Source organism: Taudactylus pleione, unplaced genomic scaffold (genome assembly GCF_031769625.1).
Source record: "Taudactylus pleione unplaced genomic scaffold, aTauple2 ptg000820l, whole genome shotgun sequence".
Taxonomy (NCBI): Eukaryota; Metazoa; Chordata; class Amphibia; order Anura; family Myobatrachidae; genus Taudactylus; species Taudactylus pleione.
In genome coordinates, this window is record NW_028285222.1 from 2,995,642 (window position 1) to 3,012,441 (window position 16,800).

The 16,800-nt window shown below is 44.7% G+C and overlaps 1 protein-coding gene across 1 annotated transcript in view; it reads left to right on the forward strand.

Moving 5' to 3' along the window:
• The window catches only part of NCR3LG1 (natural killer cell cytotoxicity receptor 3 ligand 1), a 69,175-nt gene that overhangs the window by 37,421 nt on the left and 14,954 nt on the right, over window positions 1–16,800 (forward strand). Inside the window, exons 6-8 of the mRNA XM_088458238.1 lie at window positions 2,893–3,252; window positions 8,242–8,547; window positions 15,678–15,989. Coding sequence (XP_088314364.1) covers window positions 2,893–3,252; window positions 8,242–8,547; window positions 15,678–15,989 — 978 coding nt within the window. The remainder of the gene's footprint in view (window positions 1–2,892; window positions 3,253–8,241; window positions 8,548–15,677; window positions 15,990–16,800) is intronic.

Here is a 16,800-nt window from a genome sequence, read left to right on the forward strand (position 1 = left end):
GATTTGTATGTTTGATGAAAGCGCGGAATAAAGCGCTGAAATGTTGCAAAACTATCTTCTGCTTTTGGATACATTTATTACGGAGTGCCGCCTTGCGTTCAATATATATATATATATATATATATATATATATACTGTGTGTGTATATATATATATATATATATATATATATATATACATACACACATACATACAGTACATCCGGAAAGTATTCACAGCGCTTCACTTTTTCCACATTTTGTTATATTACAGCCTTATTCCTAAGTGGAATAAATTAATTTTTGTCCTCAAAATTCTACACACAATACCCCATAATGACAACCTGTAAAAAGTTTTTTTGAGATTTTTGAAAATTTTATTTAATAAAAAAAACTAAGAAATCACATGTACATAAGTATTCACAGCCTTTGCCATGAAGCTCAAAATTGAGCTCAGGTGTTCCTACAGCTTAATTGGAGTCCACTTGTGGTAAATTCAGTTGATTGGACATGATTTTGACAGGCATACACCTGTCTATATAAGGACCCACACTTGACAGTGCATGTCAGAGCACAAGCCAAGCATGAAGTCCAAGGAATTGTCTGTAGACGTCCGAGACAGGATTGATTGCTCCATCTGGCCGCCCTATGTACAGACATGAAAACACACATATGGTGACTACAATGTCAGAATCCACCCAAATACAGACACAGGGATGCCAAATGTAATAGAGTGAGAGATTAGAAAATGTGAGAGTTTAGCAGTAAGCTCTCACATTGGTCGAGTTTTATCTTCAAAATGGGAAAACATCAGGATGAGAGTTTAAATTGTTAGAGTGTTTTTAGTTTAAAAACAGGCGAGTTTGTTCTGTTCTCTGACTCTATTACATTGGGCGAGTTTGTTCTGTTCTCTGACTCTATTACATTGGGCGAGTTTGTTCTGTTCTCTGACTCTATTACATTGGGCGAGTTTGTTCTGTTCTCAGACTCTATTACATTGGGTGAGTTTGTTCAGTTCTCTGACTCTATTACATTGGGCGAGTTTGCCTTTTCTCTGACTCTATTACATTGGGCGAGTTTGTTCAGTTCTCGGACTCTATTACATTGGGCGAGTTTGCCTGTTCTCTGACTCTATTACATTGGGCGAGTTTGCCTGTTCTCTGACTCTATTACATTGGGCGAGTTTTCCTGTTCTCTGACTCTATTACATTGGGCGAGTTTGCCTGTTCTCTGACTCTATTACATTGGGCAAGTTTGTTCTATTCTCTGACTCTATTACATTGGGCGAGTTTGCCTGTTCTCTGACTCTATTACATTGGGAGAGCTTGCCTGTTCTCTGACTCTATTACATTGGGCGAGCTTGCCTGTTCTCTGACTATTACATTGGGCAAGTTTAAAAGTCTGAGAATTTACTGCTAAACTCTCGCATTTTCTAAACTCTCACCCTATTACATTTGGCTCTGGGATTCCCAATCCCTCCAATCCAGCAATTCATGCAACAACTAATAATGCATTAAGTTTAGCACCATAGGTGTAGTACACATTACATCCATGCCACACATGGAAATTATTATCAGGTGAGCTGGTTACACGCAGAGGAGGAAGACATGCTCAGACTTCACCTTGTAATGACCAAAACCAATAATAACATAAACGTTCTTATAAAAAAAAACCACAGATTTCAGTAGGATATAAATAGCTGCACATTTAAGTTGGTTTTGTTTAGTGATAATGCTATAGGAGGTGTCAGTAGTATGTATTGTGAGTTGTCAGTATCGTCAAAATAAACAAATATGCAACTTCCCTAAACTTTATCCTCTAATAAGTCAGAAATGTTACATACAGCTGTATATGTATATATATATACTTAGTAAATACCTCACTGCTTCTGTTCAATAGAGGGGGCTCTATTCTTAGCTGGGTACACAGTCGATGTGCCACACCGTGCCCAAAGTGTGGCAAGCAAAGCGATCCCGCGAGGGGACAAGTTTCTATTTTTGGAGGACTGTATGGGCAGGGAACTGCACGTCACTTCCAGGTACAGAGGGCCTGATTCAGAGCCGGACGCTCTGAACGAGCGCCCGCTCTGAATCAGGGCGTTTTTTGTTTTGTTTTTTGTTGCGGCCTCTTGGACGCTCGCATAGCTGTGGGTTACCACCCACAGCTTATGCGAGCGTCCATGATGATGGTCGCGATGGTCAAGACCATCGCGACCATTGGGCTTGCGACGAGACCCTTGCGGTAGGGTCTCGTTCCCGCAAGCCCTGGAGTGCTTTTGGCTCTATTAGAGCCAAAAGCACTCCCACTGACGTCACTAGTGAGGTCAGTGGGGCTGGCCCCAGACGGTAGGCGTTCCCATGGGAACGCCTCCGTCTGGGGAGCCACGCCCCCGGCACGCCCACCAAAGGGGGCGTGCTGTCACTCACCATCGACAGCACGCCCCCTTTGGTGAGAGACCCATAATGACGGCTTGGCCGTCGTTATTCGTGTCTCGCGCATGCGCACGACGGAGCAGCCTCCGTCGTGCGCATGCGCATTTGGCCAACATCGACCCGCTTACGAGCGCTCAGCGCTCGCGAGCGGGTCTGAATTAGGCCCAGAAACTGAAGGGGCAATAGACCTTTCCACCCAGTAATGCACTCAGTGTGCACCTGGGACCTCTCTCAAATGTTATGGGGGGAAGGGGGGCGAGCTACTTAGCTGGGGGAAGGGGTTATTTCAGGGCAGCTGGAACCCCCCTGAGATTTACCTATAATTTAGGCATTTCCAGGGGTGTATCAAAAATGAGCCTATCATATAAACTCTGGATTTCCACCTTATTATTAAATGTCTTTGTTATATGTGAGGGTAAAAGTGAAACTATTTAAATTTGTGCTTGTTGTGAAATATAATGAATATTCTGTTTCACTTGTAGTTGCTCCCAAATTATTGAAGATCGTGGCCCCTCAGCATCTGACACATGACGAGATGGTGACGATGACTTGTCCGATTAATGGATTTAAACCCAGAGATTTGTACATCACTTGGCTGAGGAAAGATCAGAACCAGGAAACAGAACTTGTTAAGTGGGGTTCTAATGGAAACGTCATTCTCAATGAGAAATATTCACACAATCTAACAGACAATGAACATGATGATAAATCTTACAGCTTTTTAAGTGCCTTGACACTGAAACCAAATGTGAGTGAAGATCAAGGAGTGAAATACGTTTGTAGAACCCATCACCCTGCAACAGCCCAAACTGCAGAGCAAGAACTGGATATGGTGGTTACCGGTGAGTGATGTCCTACAGAATGTATACCGTTTGCATATAGCCTATTCCGCAGGCAGGGGTGCCGAGAGGGGAGAGGGAGGAGCGGGTACTAATTCCCAGTAGCAGCAATCTCCTCTGCCTAAGGGGGGGAGCAATCATCCTAATCACGCCTCCCCACCTGGATTTGCGTTATTATATTCTCACTTACTAAATATAATACAATTGAGTGTGATGGTTACATTTATTATTTGCATTGCAGCTTAGAATAGGGACCAAAGCTTGTGAGGATGATGTCAGTCTGGGTCAATGTGGCATTAATGGCATATAAGAGCTGCTTTTTATTACTGACTGTACTGTGTGATATCTCAGGTTCTCATATTCTACTAACTGTCCTGTGTTATAGCTCCTCTTATTCTTACTGACTGTATTATATGGTATTTTAGCTCCTGTTACTGACTGTACTGTGTGATATCTCATCTCCTCTTACTGAATGTACTGTGTGATATCTCATTTCCTCTTACTGACTGTACTATGTGATATCTCAGCTCCTCTTAATGACTGTACTGTGTGATATCTCATCTCCTCTTACTGACTACTGTGTGATATCTCATCTCCTCTTACTGACTACTGTGTGATATCTCATCTCCTCTTACTGACTGTACTGTGTAATATCTCATCTCCTCTTACTGATTGTACTGTGTGATATCTCATCTCCTCTTACTGACTGTACTGTGTGATATCTCATCTCCTCTTACTGAATGTACTGTGTGATATCTCATCTCCTCTTACTGAATGTACTGTGTGATATCTCATTTCCTCTTACTGACTGTACTATGTGATATCTCAGCTCCTCTTAATGACTGTACTGTGTGATATCTCATCTCCTCTTACTGACTACTGTGTGATATCTCATCTCCTCTTACTGACTACTGTGTGATATCTCATCTCCTCTTACTGACTGTACTGTGTAATATCTCATCTCCTCTTACTGATTGTACTGTGTGATATCTCATCTCCTCTTACTGACTGTACTGTGTGATATCTCAGCTCCTCTTACTGACTGTTCTGTGGGGCCTAGATAATTAGCTTTAGAACTCTCATGGAGTTCTAGCTAATTATAGGTGGAATTCATCATTCCACCTCTCCATAAGTATCTATTCCGAAAAGCTGTCATTTTTGCGATGACAGCTTTTCAGGAAATAGATACTTTCCCCTGCCTACACTAACTTATCGCATCTGGAAACAGTGCTGCGCATGCGCTGTTACATCTGTAAAACCAGCGCATGCGCAGCACTGCCTACAGATGCGTTAAGTTTCGTACTCCAACCCTCCGCTCGCCTTCCCCCCCCCGACTTACCTGTCCGTGCAGCAGCCTCCGGCTCCGTCCTGCTGGTCTGTCATGTGGTTTTCCAGCAGACCACATGACAGATTAGAAAAAAAAAAATCCTTTTTTTTTTTGACTAAACTTTCTTGTGCTATCATCTCCTCTTACTGACTGTACTGTGTAATATCTCAGCTCCTCTTACTGACTGTACTGCAGTGCCAGATTAATGTTGACAAGGGCCTGGAGCTGAAATTTATGAAGGGCCTATTGTGTGCTGCTGCAAGGGGTGTGACCAGCACTGTCGGATTTACCAAGCTACAGAACGTGAATCTTATAGTAGTCTACATTTGCATGCAGATGCACCCGCAGTCTCACATAGAATATAGGCATGCAGCATATCATTTTAATCAGCATAAGCTGTTTGTGCATCCTATTTGCATTGCTTTGTGAATAAGATGCATTTTAAAGGGAAAAAAGTTGCATGCAAAAGATGCTCGGCACTATCAAGTGCTGTTTAACGCTCAAAGAGGCTAGATGAATGTGGACATATCTGTTATACAGAAAGCATCTCAGTGTCCGCCATATAATACAGAGAGCATTGTAGTGACTGTTATATAATACAGAAAGCATCATAGTGACTGCCATATAATACAGACAGCATTACAGTGACCGCCAAATAATACACCAAGCATCCAAGTGACTGCTAATACACAGTTACACACCATGGCTCCTCCATTGGGATAAATCATACAACAAGCTGCTGGCAGTTCTATATACGTATACAGGGGCAAATGCAGGATCTCTAAAGGGGGGGTTTCCACGTCACACCACTAAAGTGGGCATGACCACCATGCAAGGGGGTGTGGGTATATTTATGGCTAACTCTAGGGCACATCCACATGAAATATGATGCCTTAAGCTAGGTATCCACTAAAGCAACTGAGTGGCTGAACGGCAGCCGGCTGACCAAGTGGCCAATTTGGTAAGTGATACATACTTACCAAAGGGCCGCTCGATGTCTGAAAAAACAACACAACTTGGCCGGCATTTAAATTTGCCCGCCCAGTTGTGATGTAGGGGCGGATCTAGACTTTTCTTTTAGGGGGGGGGGGTTCCTCCCATTTTCAGGCAATAACCTTACGTCATCGCTTTGTGTACCCATTCCTGTCTCCATCTATTTATCTTTTTGCTTCTTCTTTCCTTTTTTTCCCCTTTCATTTTCAATTTTACACTCTGCTCCTTTGTTATTATGTGACATGTATGCTGTGTGCATGGCTGCAGTAAGAAGGCCCCCCACATGAAAATACCAAACATAAGGGCTTTGCATAAAAGAAAGAAAAAAACACATAGGCCCCAGCATGAAAAAAAAACAACAAACATATTCGCTACCACATGAGAAAAAACCCATAAAAAATGAAATAAAAAATTTCGATCAATATCCATCACACTTACTGTCAGCCTGATTCTGTGAGCTTGTGGTGGGCTGCTGTGGCATCCTTAATGTAGCTGCTTGGCATTGGTGGCTAGTGCAGATTCAGGGGGAGCAGTGACAGTCCTCTCCTCTGAGCAGTCCTCTCCTGGCACTAAGCAGTCAGTGCCAGGAATCCCTGAATGGTTCCTTGAATGTACTGCAATGCATTCACTGCCACAGCGCAGCCACCGCCTTCCTCCACTCAAGAAAGCGCCACATTGAAGCTCAATCTTGGGACAGTGAGTCAGAGCAGACTGTGTGTGGGCCGCAGCTGATGCCTGTGCCTGCCCCCTTAGTCCTCTCCTCCTCTGAGCAGCCTCAGTGGCAGGCTGTTAGACAGAGAGGCAGGTGGATCACTCAGTGATGTGGGAGGAAGGGGTTGAAGTGGCAACCACGGGTGCCTCCACAGCTCACCCCGGCCGTCTCCGTCTGCCCTGCCTGGAGCTGAACTGCTGCCTGCAGGATCAGCAGGTGGGTGGGGTTGAGGCTGTTTGTTACGAGGGGCGTTCGCACTTCTCACCCCCACACCCCCCCGCCCGATCCGCCACTGTTGTGATGTCAGTATGGGTGGTTCCTACGGCTAGTGCGTGTGTTGTCAGTGGGTCACCTGTACACACAGGCAGAGATACCAATATATATGCAGGATATATCGGCATCGTCTGTGTTGCAGGGCCGACCTGATATGTCTGTGAACAACGTCGTTCACAGACATATCGTCTGTACAGACCCGCAAATGCACTTTGCTATATGTTATTTGCTGGCTGCACGAACGGCATATGGCATAGTGTGTACCAGCATCACACTCACAAGGCAGGAATGAGGCTTAAATGGGCAGTACCTGTATTTTATTTTTTTTATATAGATAAAAGGGACTCACTTGATTCTTCCCCAGTGCAGGTCCCACTTCTCCCTGCACCCCCAGCACTGGGCAAACTAGCAGGCACTGTTTCTGCTCACCTCTTCTCTTGGGTTTCCACTTCATGCACACACTCTCCTACAGAGGGTCCCTGGAACTCTTCTTACAAGCCAGTTCATCTGCTCCTATCCCTCCTGCACTTCTCAATGCTCGACGACTCCTCCCTATCCCATTCATTGCCTGGCTGCCATAGATGTGTCACTGCAGGGTCCCGTCTGCACCGAGTAACAACACTATGCTTTGCTCCATTGATGACCTGGGGGGGCGGAGCTTCGGACGATCCGGGGGCGGAGCTTCGAACGGTCCGGGGGCGGAGCTTCGGGTGGCCCCGAGGGTAGGCGAGGTTTCAGGTGGCCGGGGACTCCAGGGTAGGGTAGCCAGGACTCCAGGAGGCTAATGATCGGAGTAGTGACAGGAAGAAAAAAAATTGCCTGTCATCACTGCCTGCTCTACAGAGGATGCTGAGGGCCTATTTTCATGGGGAGGCCTGGAGCTGTAGCTCCACCCGCCCCATTGTTAATCCGGCCCTGCTGTACTGTGTGATATCTCATCTCCTCTTACTGATTGTACTGTGTAATATCTCATCTCCTCTTACTGACTGTACCGTGTGATATCTCATCTCCTCTTACTGACTGTACTGTGTGATATCTCATCTCCTCTTACTGAATGTACTGTGTGATATCTCAGCTCCTCTTACTGACTGTACTGTGTGATATCTCATCTCCTCTTACTGACTGTACTGTGTGATATCTCAGCTCCTCTTACTGACTGTACTGTGTAATATCTCATCTCCTCTTACTGACTGTACCGTGTGATATCTCAGCTCCTCTTACTGACTGTACCGTGTGATATCTCATCTCCTCTTACTGACTGTACTGTGTGATATCTCATCTCCTCTTACTGACTGTACTGTGTGATATCTCAGCTCCTCTTACTGACTGTACTGTGTAATATCTCATCTCCTCTTACTGACTGTACCGTGTGATATCTCAGCTCCTCTTACTGACTGTACTGTGTGATATCTCATCTCCTCTTACTGACTGTACTGTGTGATATCTCATCTCCTCTTACTGACTGTACTGTGTGATATCTCAGCTCCTCTTACTGACTGTACCGTGTGATATCTCATCTCCTCTTACTGACTGTACTGTGTGATATCTCATCTTCTCTTACTGACTGTACCGTGTGATATCTCAGCTCCTCTTACTGACTGTACTGTGTGATATCTCATCTTCTGTTACTGACTGTACTGTGTGATATCTCAGCTCCTATTACTGACTGTACTGTGTGATATTTCAGCTCGTCCTGTGCTGGATCCAATACAGATGACGCAGAAGTCTGTTTCTGCTGACCAGATGGAACTATCATGTAGAATTCATTCATTTTACCCAGCACGGATAGACGTTACATGGTACACGGAAGATGGAACCATATTATCCTCTCACACCAGTAACGCCCTCTCTGAAACAAATGGACTGTATTATGTCACTAGCACTATGACGTTCAACCCGACAATTAAGGATGTGGGGAAGACATACAGGTGTAAAGCTCTACATGACAGTCTTGCAGATCGCAGAAGTGTCGAATGGAGAGTGCGTGACCTCAGTAAGTACATTAAAAAAAATCTATATAAAAACATATTTATCAAAGAAGACAAGAAACCCAGTGATGGCTTTACTAGGACCATGGGCCAAATGTAATAGGTAGTCTGTTTTGGTAAATTGCGAGTTTGGTGCTAAACTCGCAATTTTTCACAACTCTCCAATGTAATAGGGTGTCTGTTCACTAAAACTCGCATTTTTCAGAGTTACTAAAACTCTCCATTCTCAAACTCGCATCCAGATGTTTTCACATTGAAAACAATCAACTCGCCCAATGTAATAGAGTGTCTGTTTCAGACTCGCAAAAAAAAGATTACCAAAAGTCCCCAAATAATAGACCTGCTTCAGGCTAGCTAGTACATCCTGGGCAGGTCAGATTAACACAGAAACATGTACATATCCATGAGATATGTACATGTTTCTGTGTGTACTTATGTAAAATGTTTTTAAATAAAAAAAAAATTACGTGCACCCCCTCCCCAAAAGCATAACCAGCCCCGGGCTTTATAAAGCCTGTTTTGGTTCTAAAATTACAGGGGCCAAAATGCGTAGGGGGCCCCTGTATATTAAGAACCAGCACAGGGCTTTGTTGAGCTGGTCCTGGTTCTGGAAAATCAGGGGACAAAACTAGTAGGGGTCCCCTGAAAATTCCAGAACCAGTACCGAACTCTTTCTAGCGGGGGTATAATGCCACAGCCAGGGAAAACCTTTCACCGGTTTCCCCGGCCAAAGCATTATCCCTGACCGCTAGTCAGTCCAGGCCGGGGATCCCTGGGGTGTTGAGGACCCCCCCAATAAAGGGGCCCCCCTCTCCAGGCACCCCAGGCCTAGACTGATAGCCCGGGGCTATCCCTGGCACCCTAGGGTGGTGGGTGCCGGGTTGATAGTGTAAAGTGTTAAAATAAAGTTTGCATATTGTCTTTAGTTGTAGAACCACAAGTACCAGCAAGCCTTCCCTGCATGCTGGTATTTGGAGAACCACAAATACCTGCATGCAGGGCATTACGGGCCCGCTGGCACTTGTAGTTCCACAACTAAAGAAATACATAAATAAACAAACATACACCGTGAAAGTAAAATTTTAATAAAACATACATGCACACTCACATTCACACTCACACATACTCATCTAGTATCCGAAGTAATCCATAGGGGTGTACCTGAGAAAAAAAATCCATACTCACCTCTCCTATGCGTCGATCACGTCCACTGGCGATCCAGGGGTTAAAATAAAAAACCGCAAAAAACCGATCCATGCCAGACACAGCAAAGGTATGTGTGAAGGGGCCGCCAGCCAATCAGGGAGCATCTCCGTCGGAGCAGCTCCCTGATTAGCTGATTGCGGCCAGCCTGTGTCTCCCATAGACTTCTATGGTGAGAATTCCCCATAGAAGTCTATGCAGGGAGCCGCTACATCGAGGTTACTCTTGTGGTTACATCAATGATACAATGTCGCGTATGGATCACCTTGGTTTCATGTTACAATAAGATATGTCCTCTGTTGCCACCACGAACATTCAGTGGAATCCAGTCTATCATCTTGTATCTAATCATGGACAGTCAAATCCCGAAAGTGGCGGGCTACTGGCTGGTCCGAATTTTTACCCTCCGAAGCTGCTCTAATACTCGACCTATGCAAAGCCATGCGCTCCTTAGTTATCTTGTGGTCTTCCCTATATAGAGAAGACCACAGGGGCATCTTCCTGTATGTAGTAAATGACAAACCTGCTAGAACAAGTCAATGGAGATTTGATGGAATATGTTTTACTCGAATGGAGATGGACAAAGGTATTGCCTGTTTCTAAAATAAAACTGCAGGTGGTCCGGGGTATCAGGCTTACAGTATGTTGGGAGATATCATTATGTACTACAACATCCTTAATGTTTCAGCCCCGTCTGTATGCTGGCATGATGACAGTATCACATACTGCTGCTAACTGGTAATCAGTTATCAGTGGATACAATAGGCCATAGGGAATCCGTATGTAATACCACCGGCTGCATGGCCGGCAGTTCGAATCCCGGCAGCGTCAGGCCGACAGAGGAACAGATCCCAGCAGCGGAAGCCCGACAGCGCTGGAAATCCCAATCGTCCCCAGATAAGTACAAACTAACCTAACCTACCCCCCTAACCCTAACCCTCTCTTAGGGGTGCCTAACCCTAACCTCCCCCCCAAGTGCCTAACCCTAATCCCCCCTCTAAGTGCCTAAACCTAACCCCCCCTTCCCCGCTGCCTAAACCTAAGTCCCCCGGGGGGGTGCCTAACCCTAACCTCCCCCCGGGGGTGTCTAAACCTAACCCTCCCTCCCCCTAGCCTAACCCTTACCTTCCGGGGGGGTGCCTAACCCTAAGTCCCCCCCAGGAGCCCTAAACCTTACCCCCCCCCCAGCGGCTGTCCGCTCGTAGCGCCCGGCATCCCTTCGATCGGGATGCCGGGCGCCGGTCTCCCAGCGTCGGTGAAATGAGCAACGTCTACATCTAGACATCGGTCATTTCACCCTCGCTGGGATATGACAGTCGGGAAGCCGGCTGTCGGTATAATGTCAGCCGGCTTCCCGATTGCATCCCGGCCATAGCTTTTTGGCTGTTTTCACAACTCCCACTGGCAGTAGTAAAATCTTGAGACCAAGTGATCCTATTGTCCTATTTTTGCTTCTTATTAGGTTGCAACATTTCTGATCTAGATAAGGATAACTCCCTATTTTTAGCCACCTTGAGCTCTTTGTGGTGGTATCCTCTAACCAGAAACTTACGTGACATGTTGTCAATTTCTGTAATCGCATATTGATGATTTCTTAAAATCCTAAGGATTCACAGGAATTGTGAGTAGGGTAAACTGTTCTTCAGAGCAGACAGATGATGGCTGTCTGCCTGTAAGAATGTATTTCTGTCCGTGCTTTTGCAAAAGACAGAAGTATGGAATTCGTTGTTGTTGAGGCCTGCTGCAACGTCCAAATAACGGACTTTAGAGTATCTGCACTCATGTGTAAATTTAATGGAAAGTATCAGTCTCATTGATCCATTCCATAACTTTCATGAAGTAGGCCTCCTCTCCAGACAAGATTAAGAAGATGCCATTTATATACCGACAATAAGATGTTATATATTGTGACCCTTCGGGATCTGTGAAAAATAGGCCTCTCTCAAATTCGAACATAAAGGAGTTTGCAAAACTTGGGGCCACACAAGACATTGAATGTACAGCTTCCCTTCAAAAATAAATAATTCCTTGATAGTGTAAATTCCAGCAAGGACAGAAAAAAAATCCACATCTGGACCTTTATGTAGTGGGCAGTTAGTCCACAATCTTCGTGTAGCCTCTATACCTCTTGCATGTGGAATTCTGGTATACAGGCTTACCACATCAGTAGTGTACGTTAGATGTTTGTATGGTAGAGGTGACAATTCTTACAGTTTTAAAATTAATGAAGTGGTATTCTTTAAGAAGGTAGGTTTCGCCTGTACCACTGACTGCAAGTGATCAATCTAAGAACTGTGAGACCACATAGTCCCTGTATAGTGAATCTGTTGCTGCAATTACAGTATGGGTCTACCTGGAGGTGTAATAGCATTTTTATGCAGCTTTAGGATAGTATATAATATTCGGATCTTAGGCCAGTCTTGAATGGAGGCATCTTTGGTCTTTTTTTTTTTAGAAATAATTGCTGCATTGTCCAGTATCTTGACCAAATACCTTTTCAAAATGTCAGTAGGATCTTTGTACAACCGGTGTAGTCCTTGGAATCTCCTAGTTGGCTATAGATCTCTTCCTGTAGGTAGAAATATTTTGGATAACAATCGCCCCACCCTTATCAACGGGGTGAATCACAATATCCTTATACTCTCCCAGATCTTTAAGGACTTTTCTTTCAGTTACTGATAAATTATTGTTAGGATTTGCGGAGCAAATCATCTTGGTGGCAGTTCCCAGTCATAGTTGTTACTGGGATACTGCATCATGTTCTATCCTTGTTCTGGCCTTTTTGCAGGAAGCTGGAAATCCTGTCTTGTCTGTGTTTTATCCTACCTGTCATTCATGTCTGTCTGTGTGTTTGTTTCAGGTGCTCCACTAATTACTAGCTGTCTCTTTGCAGAGCTAATACACACATGCCTTGGGTTAGTAATTAATCTCCAGAAATTGGTTCTGATTGGATCCTGCTTCCTTTAAGTTTAAGCTAGCAGTTCAGTTCATGCCGGTTATATTGTCTGACAACCAGTGTATGCATGTCTCTCTGAAGTCTGAACTTTTGCCAGTCTCTCCAAGTTCCACAGTCCCAGTGTCCTGCACCTATTTGTCTGTTTAATATTTACCTGTGGAATATATCCTGCTGCTGCCTGTGGCACGTTGATTCCAGAGTCCAGCCAAGCCGTGTCAGTCTGCTTCTTGCCTGTGTTCCTGTCGTGCCTGAGTTCACCTGTCTGTCATATTGCTCCAGACACACCTTAGCCTGCATCTCGTCTCGGCTGTCATAGCCGCATCACGGCCCGCAAGGCCGCATCATAGCCTGCATCTCATCTCGGCTGTCATAGCTGCATCACGGCCCACAAGGCCGCATCATAGCCTGCATTTTGTCCTGGCTGACATAGCCGCATCACGGCCCACAAGGCCGCATCATAGCCTGCATCTCGTCTCGGCTGTCATAGCTGCATCACGGCCCGCAAGGCCGCATCATAGCCTGCATCTCGTCTCGGCTGTCATAGCCGCATCCCGGCCCGCAAGGCTGCATCATGGCCTGCATCTCATCTTGGCTGTCATAGCTGCACCACGGCCCGCAAGGCCATCTAGTACCTTGTGTCTATTTTTTTTGTGTCCGTCCAGTTCGTGTCTGTTTTCTGTCAGTCTTGACATGCTCTATTCTTGTCTTGTCTAGCCCAGTCCAGGTTGCTCCTGCCCTGCAGCAATTAGTTTTGTCGTGCCACTCATTGCCTGACTACCCAGCTGCACCACTGTCCCTGGACATTCCTGAGACCCATTAACTGTTGCTGCTGGTGTATCCTGTCCATTCTGCCTGTTTAAATACCATTACCTGCAGCCTCACTCCAGTAAGCCAGTTGTGGAAGGACTGCCACATCACCATCCTGTCTTGTCCTAGTCAGCAGTCCTGCGTTCTCTCGTGGGTTGTGTAAGCCTCTACTGCTGGAGGCATAAATCCAGGCGGCCACCTAAGTACCAGGTGCTGGGGGCACCGCTAAAGGGGGCATACTACTAGGGGCACTACTAATGGGGGCATACTACTAGGGGCACTACTAATGGGGGTCATACTACTAGGGGCACTACTAATGGGGGTCATACTACTAGGTGCACTCCTAATGGGGGCATACTACTGGGGGCGCTACTAATGGGGGCATTATTACTAGGGGTACTACTAATGGAGGCATACTAATGCGGGCATACCACTAGGGACACTACTGAGGGCATACTACTAGGGGCACTACTAAATGGGGCATATTACTAGGGGCACTACTACTGGGGGCACTACTAATGGGAGCACTATTAATAGGGGGATACTACTGGGGCCACTACTAATGGGGGCATTACTACTGGGGGCACTACTAATGAAGGCACCACTAATAGTACATTACCTCTGGGGTCACTACCACTTGGGCCACTACAACTGGGCGCATTACTACAGGGGGCATTACTATTTGGGGCACTACTACTGGGGGCATTGCATAGGGGGCACTAGAATATACAAGCACCGTGACTCCTTGGGCAATAGCCCTCTGTGTGTATAAGCACTGTGACTCCTTGGACAATAGCCCACTGTGTAAACTAGTACTGTGACTCTGCTGGCTCTACCCCAGTTGGGTGGGAGGACCCAAGGACAATTCCATCTTGCTAATTTCTGCCACTGTGGTAATGTGTCATAGATGTGCTTTAAACTGTGGTGTCTGTGTCACTGCTCTGTCGCTTAGTAACCAGCCAGCTCACTGCAGCCTTTGGCCATTAATGGTGACAACAATACTCTATATTCCATTGTTACTGACTCCTTGCTGTACTGTATATAACACTACTTCTACTCTATATTCCATTGTTACTGGCTCCATACTGTACTGTATATAACACTGCTTCTACTCTATATTCCACTGTTACTGACTATATGCTGTACTGTATATAGCACTGCTTCTACTCTATATTCCACTGTTACTGACTCCATGCTGTACTGTATATAGCACTGCTTCTACTCTATATTCCACTGTTACTGACTCCATGCTGTACTGTATATAACACTGCTTCTACTCTATATTCCACTGTTACTGACTCCATGCTGTACTGTATATAACACTGCTTCTACTCTATATTACACTGTTACTGACTCCATGCTGTACTGTATATAACACTGCTTCTACTCTATATTCCACTGTTACTGACTCCATGCTGTACTGTATATAACACTGCTTCTACTCTATATTCCACTGTTACTGACTCCATGCTGTACTGTATATAACACTGCTTCTACTCTATACTCCACTGTTACTGACTCCATGCTGTACTGTATATAACACTGCTTCTACTCTATATTCCACTGTTACTGACTCCATGCTGTACTGTATATAACACTGCTTCTACTCTATATTCCACTGTTACTGACTCCATGCTGTACTGTATATAACACTGCTTCTACTCTATATTCCACTGTTACTGACTCCATGCTGTACTGTATATAACACTACTTCTACTCTATATTACACTGTTACTGACTCCATGCTGTACTGTATATAGCACTGCTTCTACTCTATATTCCACTGTTACTGACTCCATGCTGTACTGTATATAACACTGCTTCTACTCTATATTCCACTGTTACTGACTCCATGCTGTACTGTATATAACACTGCTTCTACTCTATATTCCACTGTTACTGACTCCATGCTGTACTGTATATAGCACTGCTTCTACTCTATATTCCACTGTTACTGACTCCATGCTGTACTGTATATAACACTGCTTCTACTCTATATTCCACTGTTACTGACTCCATGCTGTACTGTATATAACACTACTTCTACTCTATATTCCACTGTTACTGACTCCATGCTGTACTGTATATAACACTGCTTCTACTCTATATTCCACTGTTACTGACTCCATGCTGTACTGTATATAACACTGATGTTGTTGTATATTACAGTTTCTGCACCCAGTATAAGTGATATAACTTGTGACCCTGTTTATCCTGATATTGGGAAACCGGTGACATTATCCTGTACGGTCAGTGACATGTACCCCGGAGCTTGTACAGTTCAGTGGTATAAAGGTTTTGAGAAGATGGTCCAGACACAACATAAAGAGAAGATCCAACAAGACCCGGAATCTGGGAAATTCCATGGATCCACAGAGCTGACACTCATACCGAATAGCGGTGATCATAATGCTGACTTCCATATGTTCATCACTCACGGCGCAGTGACACTTTCAAAGACATTTACCATGAAGCTGAGAGGTACTAATTACCAGTCCGATGTCTTTGTACATTAAATATGTGCAAGTAGAATAGACCCACATATATAATATCTGCACTGTTGTGCATTACTCCCCATGATCTATATGACTGGAAAAAAAAAGAAAAATTGCAATGATCCTATACAACTGAAAAATAATAAAATACATAAACTACAGTAATAATGACACAGTAGACTGACAATATAGGCAGGGGAAGCACATCAACAGTTTGGGCTTTAATTATTGTTGCTGTGCCCAGTGTAGAGTAAAATTTTAGGGGGACATGTATCAAACTTCAATGAGAGGTAAAATGGAGAGAGATAAAGTACCAACCATTCAGCGCCTAACTGTCATGCTACAAGCTGTGACAGGAGCTGATTGGTTGATAGTTTATCACTCTCCAATTTATAACTTTCCAGAGCTTAGTACATCTGCCTCAAAGTTTGGTTCTAATTGGGCCCATACAACAGCAATCACAAAAAAATTCACAGTTTTTGCATTTTTCCCCCTGATTTGACAATTCTCCAATCCACCAATACGCGCCCATACACTAGTGATCTACAGCCCAGATTGAGGGTGATTTAAATCATAACGATTTGCAGGATTTTTAGGAAATGTTCAAAATTAGTCCATTGGAATAGTAAGGACTGTCCCAGTGTGGAAACAAAGGGGGCTTATGTAATAGAATGCGAGCAGCAGCCGCTGCGGGAACTCCTGCGAGGCTTCCCGTATATTAAAGGCGGCCATCATTTTAAAGGCAAAACCAATATGGTATTGCCTTTAAAATGATTGCTGCTTTAAAACTACAGGAA